Source organism: Montipora capricornis, chromosome 3 (genome assembly GCF_036669925.1).
Source record: "Montipora capricornis isolate CH-2021 chromosome 3, ASM3666992v2, whole genome shotgun sequence".
Classification (NCBI taxonomy): domain Eukaryota; kingdom Metazoa; phylum Cnidaria; class Anthozoa; order Scleractinia; family Acroporidae; genus Montipora; species Montipora capricornis.
In genome coordinates this window covers 14,977,576-14,984,757 of record NC_090885.1, presented here as the reverse complement: position 1 = coordinate 14,984,757, position 7,182 = coordinate 14,977,576, and the positions used below count along the sequence as shown (strand labels likewise).

Below are 7,182 nucleotides of genomic sequence, written 5' to 3'. Positions count from 1 at the left end.
AAATGCTCATTGAGTTCACAAATCGAACAGGAGAGTACGGATAACAACAACTTCAAAAACGATTATTTTATTTGAGAGGCAAGCTATTGTAATAGCTTGCTGTATGGGGCACCTAACTACCTTTTGCCAAAAATGCAACGCGTCCAGAATGCTACAGCGCAGATAGTTTTTCAGGAGAGTAAGTTCTCACATGTGACGCCTCTACTTAAATCATTGCGTTGGCTGCCTGTATTAAACGCAACGTATACATTTTAATCTTTTATTAATAATTTTTAAGCTATACATGGACACGCTCCGTCTTATATAAGTGACGTTATTTCAGTAAGGAGACGTGGTAGATACGATCTAAGATCTACAATAGGAATAGTTTGATGCCTAATTTGTTCTCAGGATCAGCAGCAACACTCGGTGACCGCTCTTTTCACGTGGCAGCCCCTAAACTGTGGAACAGACTTCAGTAACACATACGTTATATAAAATCTTTAAACAGAGTTAACTGAATAGAGTGTAATGTGAAGTGCTAGATTTCAATCCCATATGAACCATGTGAGCGTTAGCCCTACAGATGGAAATGGGCCCACACGAGGACAGAGAGAGACTGTGACAGGGGGGGGATCTGGACGGACGCCCTTCGGGTTAGATCTCCGCCGCTCTACCGACTGAGCCACAAGGCCAGACGGGAGCAGGCCGTGGGAAGTGAAGATGTTAAAGTCACGGCAATAAACATGTACAAGTACAAGGAAAGGTTACGTTTATACAAACGTTGGCCGTGTAGCACTTATATTTTAAACAGAGTTAACTGAATAGAGTGTAATGTGAAGTGCTAGATTTCAATCCCATATGAACCATGTGAGCGTTAGCCCTACAGATGGAAATAAGGCCACACAAGAACAGAGAAAAACTCTGACCAGGGTGGGAATCTTTAGGTTGTTTCAGGAAGGTTATTAATAAAGACATTGTTATTTCAGAAAGCTTTTTATTAATGAATCGTTACTTTTAAAAGTGATTCCTGTTAGCTTTTCCATGTTGATTTTTATTTATTTGTTGTAATTAGATTCTTATTATCATTTATTCATATACCTTTAGATGTTGCATATTATATTGTAATCAATATTGTAATGCGCAATTGGAAATTGCTAGTATTGGTAATTGCGCAATAAAAGTTTTAATAAATTTTATTTATTTCTTTGATCGTGAGCTTGGTCGGTCCGGATTGGGAAAAACTGTGCCCTCTGTCTCGAGTACGGCCCTCGGGCCGTACTCGAGGCCTCGGGCACAGTTTTTCCCAATACGGACCTCCTGACCGGTGAATAACATATATGTTTTGTATTGTAAGTTGCGGTTTCATTACCTTTCACCACCGTACATCTGTCTTACTTGGTCGTTAACAGCAAGTTTTATCGCTTTTTCGGGGTTGATAAGCAACAAATTTACACCAATGCCTGTACAACGAAGGAAGAAAAACAAGGAAGAAAGTCAGGTTGTGTATGGGCTCGGGTACCCAAAATGAGAAAGTATTGTTTAATTAATAAACAAGCAGGAGTGTGGTATCGGGTTTTAGACACGATAAAACACGATCTGTGAATAGATGGTTTTCAGCTGACGTCACAGCAACTATGTTGGTGCACAGAACAATAGAGAAAAAGGTCTTGGGAATTTGACTCTGTGGTGGCTGTGTAGGTGACTAATCGCCCACTGTTTGCTCTCTTTTTGTTTCTAACCTTTTAAAAACTAATCGTAGTAAAGCAAGCAAGTTTAAGCAGTGGCCACAAAAGCCTCGTAGCTGTGCAATTTAGAATTTGTATGAGAGTTTCTTTAGTTAACCTGTGTCAAACAGCAGAGCCAAATTCATTGTACATTTTGTACCTTTGTATAAGCCCTGTACTCCTTCTGCCCTGGCCACTTTCCATAAGCAGTCCACCCTAAGATAAAATTTAAAAAAAATCGAAATGAGAAGAAGACAAAGAATTCTTAATAGTAAAATAACAAAGTAAATAAGCTCAATTCCCTTTAACCCATTGACTCCTAGGAGGAAGAGTTAAAAGATTTTACTCTGTCTGACTCTAGACGATTTTACTCGTCAATGGGGGAATATTCAGGAGTTAAAGGAAACCCTCAAATAAAGCTTTGAATAAACATTTGTTGCCTCTGTAGCGTAAGATTTAAAAAATCGCCCATTTTACTGCTAACCAAGTGAAGCATTAACTATGAAAAATACCATCTTTATCACCCAAATAAAACTTAGAAAAAAAATGCGAATGCCAGATGGCATCCGAATGCACGACCTCCAAAGTTCTATCCACTGCGCTACTGGAGATCCTATGATGAGCGAGGGTTATCTGTGGGCTTTGACAAGAACTATACATCTCGCAGTCAAATCAACAAATTTATCGCTCTATTGATAACCTTGTTACGTAACACATATACGGTTATATAACAGAATGGATTTGAGAGAGTCGGCGCAGCAGAAAGACCACTCGCCCTTCACCACTCACTTAGTCCGTGAAGAGAGATTCCCTCCCTCTCCCCAGTCTCCGCTCGACCGCGCGTTTTTCCCAGTCATGTTGGTTTAGTATATTGGTTTCAATTCTTTGTTCTATTCCGAGAGGTTTTTCTCCGGATACTCCATTCTTCCACTATCATTTAAAAAGGAACATCCGATTTGATCTGATTTTATTTTTAATCTCCAAAATTGAACCAGTTTAGTAAATCGTCCAAATGAGGTTTATGAGAAGATTGTAGGTATAGAACTATAAGCAAAATGATTAACAATTACTATTAGGTAGAGGACTTTTTTTTCATTAAAGTTCTGAATATTAACAATCAGAATCTGCAAACAAGCACTAAATAATTTAGAGAGCATCTTCACGTTTTGTCCGACTCTTAGCTGCAGTAGGTTTATTCATTCCCACAGCTAACATGGCAGTGGTCATAACAGAGAAATAACTATGAATAATGGATTGCAAAGCATAATTTATACTTACAAATGTTTGTATTGCTTTCGAGGGCCCAGATTTCGCTGATCCTGAAGTCTTGTTTTGGCGAGATCCAACGGGAATGTACAAGAGACACCGACAACTCCAGCAATAGCTCCATTGATGAGTTTGGCTGAAAAACTAACAAACCCTGAAACTTGAAAGATTGAATCCTTCCATCTCGTTCGCTTTTTTTTAATTAAGGTAAAAAACAGTGGGTCAGCATTCAAAGGCCAGACCCTTTCACAACGATTAAACATGCCGATGAAAAGATAATTTCACTTTAATTGTAAAAGGGGAATATCACACTGTACATACATCACAACTGAAACGGCAGGTCAAACAGATCGAGAAAACTACGTTCTTTTTCATTAAATTTTCCTTAAGTGACCTTGCACGCGTATTTTCTGCTGTCAGTCCAGTAGACCTGCAGAACTCCTTAGCACTGTAGCAAGAGACAACAGACAACACCCAGGTAACGCAATTTAAATACGAGAAGAGGATTTAAACTGTCAACAGACGAGCAATGATCGAAAATGTCAACGTCAAAAAGAGAAACAATAAATACTTACAGTGCGACGCGCCTCACCGTGGCCCTCCTAACAAAATTTTTTTACAGATTGTCCGCCAATCAGGATGTGCGAATTTGTTTGACAGTCACGCCTCCTTGCAAAGTTCGCACAGTTGTAAGTTCAACACCGTTGCATGTTGAGTTGATGTATTTTCGCGTAGCTGTCAAATGTGAAAGTTTGTTGGGTGGCCACGGTATTAAAGGCGCGTTGCATTGTAACTCCTTCGTGATTTTCTTTTCGCCTCAAAACTAATGAAATAACCAAAAAACTTTCAGCACTCTTAATGTGATTTAATTAAATTTTCATTCTAATTCAGTAAATAAAACATATCTTAAAAGTTAAGCTTTAATACGTCAGTCTGGATTGATGAGTCACTGATGAGTGAGAAACACATTCAAACAACGACGAAGGATTTATTTAAGAGTCAGCCCACGTCCTTACACTTCAAAACAGATCGCATATAAGCTTGATACATTTCGCCGGACTGCCTTCATCTATCAGCAGGAGTAGCACATTCGATTTGGACTGTAAAAGTAGAATTTTTTAGCTTGTTTGATTTCATCAAACTGCGCTTGTTTAACAATTAAACCGTCTTCTCATCGACGAAAAAATTCTTGGTTATGTTTTGTAAAAATATCGAATCGGAGTATTCTTTGAGAACATTAATTTCTGAATTCGGAACATAAATTAAAGCTTCTATGATAATATTTTCCATATGCTTGTTCCTTCTCTGTTCGACAATATTTTTCCTGGTTTCATTAAGGTTTCATTGGTTAAATAATTTATGTGCTTCAGATTTTTGTCTTAACCTGCCAGGAGAGTCAGACGAAAAATAAATTATTTTAAATTGTTGTGGCAGTTTGACTGAACTTTAGGGTGATACATGTTTATACGCTGGAAAGCGGCAAGAAAGGTTTTTTTTGGTACTACAAAGACAAGACCAACGGAGGTCTTGACTTCTTTCATGTTTCAAACGAAATGACTCATCCCCATTTCCATTTTCCTGATTTGTCCAATCCACAGAAGGACAAAAAATAAAGTTCACTCGTACTTGCTACTTTCAAAGAGTACCGAAGCCTTTCATAATACTTAAATTGGGATGGTAAACAAAAAAATGATCCTTTGATCTAGCCAGCGTTTATGTGATTGAATCTTGGCCCTTTTAAAGGACATTTCGCCATCTAGGGCATCTAGAATTCGTCACTGATCTACTTAGATTTAAAAGCATCAATTGCTTATCATTTCTTACCTGCGAGGTTTTTCCATGCAACGATTTCAGTTGATTGTTTTTCAGTGGTCTTTCAAAATACTCTGGCATGGATTTGCTTAGCTTCTGTTCCCGCCTCTGCAAACACACGCGCCGCCACAGTTTCTTTATATACTGTCCAATTGCATCGCTCGATAGAACCTGTGACGCCACAATGGACCAATCAGTGATTGCGTTCCATTGGCCTACCAACTCGGTGGATCTCGCGAGACTGGAAACTGGAAAATGTATACTTGAAAATAACTTATTTACGTACTTTTAAAATTATGTTCACACGTTAAGAACAAAAATTTACATGAATGACACTTGCCCTAAGGTCCTGTCACGCCGTGGCGAACTTCTCAGATGTACTTGAAACAGAATCTTGTGAAATAAGGCTAAACCTACTGCATGTTAGTATAAATTTCAAGACGTATTAAATTTTTCAATTAATTTTTTCATTTCCAACAGGCCAGCATTATCCCACATTTATACTTATGTCGGTTGCGTTAGATTCGTAGAGAAACCATCCAATAGTAATAATTGTTGGCGTATCTTACAGCGAGTCTCAACAGGTTTTAAGACTGTACAATCACACTTGAAAAAAATCATTTTATAGAGGTTTTGCACGGCAGCCATGTTGCATGGCAGGAACAATGAAAATGTTTTGCATTAGAAAGAACATTTGTTCCCATAAGAAAAAGAATCTGATGTTCCTGCCATGCAACATGGCTGCCATGCAAAACCTCTATATCAACTGAAGATAATGGATGTCAGAGATATTTAACGGAAACTGGTGATACCGGTATTTGAAAATGGTCGAGTTCATGGCTGTTTTTTTTTTCGGTTTTGGGAGATAAGCCTTTTTCGTTCTCAAGAAATTTATAGAGAAAGCTACTGCTGTCAGCTTCGTTTACACACAATAAAAACATTTATACCTTTTGAAATAAATACGACCTTTCAAGCTCTTGGCCGAGATCAGCTCCGGTCGATGTCTTCAGTTTTAGCGGAACAGTGGATTCTTCGCTGGAGCCCCCTTCGTTGTCTCAAGCATGGATCATGAGGATCGGCAAAAAAATGATCATTTTGTAAGATCGAACTCGAACAGCTCTCTGTTGAGCTCAGCTGTGTAAAATTAATCTAATCAGCTGACTCAGAAAAGCGTTATTTAAAATTTAATTAACCAGTACAAAAAATATATGACTTAAATGATTTATTGAAAACTACCAAATAGAATTTGTGGCTTGCGGCTTCAGCCGCACAGAAAAAGCTAACGGCAAGGGAATACGTCAAGTGAAAGCTCGTTGAGGAAAAAATCTTCAGAATAAGACAAGCACATGTACATCGCAGGGGCACCCAACGAATCTGTTCCTCACATTATCTGTTCCCCAGAGGAATCTTGCTGGCTGGCAAAAATACAGGTGTTTCGATGAGCTGGCTGGGAAGTTTTGTTATTGATGGAGGTTTTGCCTGGGAATTACTGACTTTTTCTAGCATTTCAACCTGAGCTGGCAGTAGAAACTCTGAAGACTGAGGACGACTAAAAAAAAAAAAAAAAAAAAAAGAACCCGTTCCCTCTCCCAGAGAGTAGTCACAAACATACGACGGCTGGTCAGAGTGATTGCGCTTGCGGAAAAAAACCTGTTTTGTCCCGATTTTGTCGCTTTTGTTCGGTCGTTTTGGATCGAGGGATTTGAAAGCGCGCGGAATTCCTGGCTGGGAAATAAATTTGATCAGCTGGCTGGGAAACCAACCAATTTTATCTAGCTGGCTGGGAAATTTGTGTGTCTTGCTGGGAAAAAGGAACAGGGAACAGATAATATTTTCCCAGCAACACTGAAAAACACCTGAAAATGCCTTAATAACATTTATTTTCATTAACTGGGGTATGATAATACATTTTACAACAAATTGGCCGTTGGGTGCCCCTGACATCGTTGTCCTGCATGTGTGCATGACGGAAAACAGTGGATGAGTGTGGAAATTTACGGGCTAAAAAAGGAAGACCACACCCCAACAGGTGACCACTCAAATAATGCACCGATGAACTCGAAACTTCAATATCCCCCTTTCCCCCCGGGGGCATTTGAACTTTCGAAGCCTGGATCGTTCAAATTCCTGCCCCTTCGGGCCAAAATGGTGTTCAAATGCCCTACCCTATCTCCGGATTTGTCCGTCAAATGCCCTTCCTAAAGAACAATCGTCGTCGGCTCGTCACTGTCGTCTTTAATAAAGCGTGTGTATAAACACGCCAACACATGTTTCGTGACCTTTTGTATGATGCGCCGTTTTTACCAGACTTAAGTCACGACAAAAACACAACTTTAATATTGAAACTATTAAAAATGACTTGAAATTGAATCAATTAAGTCGGGCAATGTCAATAAGG

The 7,182-nt window shown here is 39.1% G+C and overlaps 1 protein-coding gene across 1 annotated transcript in view; it reads right to left on the bottom strand.

Annotated features, from left to right (window-relative positions):
• Positions 1-4,947, bottom strand: part of LOC138042343 (mitochondrial glutamate carrier 1-like) — a 14,606-nt gene extending 9,659 nt beyond the window's left edge. Inside the window, exons 1-4 of the mRNA XM_068888200.1 lie at positions 4,797-4,947; positions 2,985-3,116; positions 1,867-1,922; positions 1,352-1,442 (exon numbers count right to left, since the gene is read on the bottom strand). Of these exons, the coding sequence (XP_068744301.1) occupies positions 1,352-1,442; positions 1,867-1,922; positions 2,985-3,116; positions 4,797-4,813 (296 nt within the window). The 5' untranslated portion in view covers positions 4,814-4,947. The remainder of the gene's footprint in view (positions 1-1,351; positions 1,443-1,866; positions 1,923-2,984; positions 3,117-4,796) is intronic.
• Positions 4,948-7,182: the final 2,235 nt, after the last annotated feature.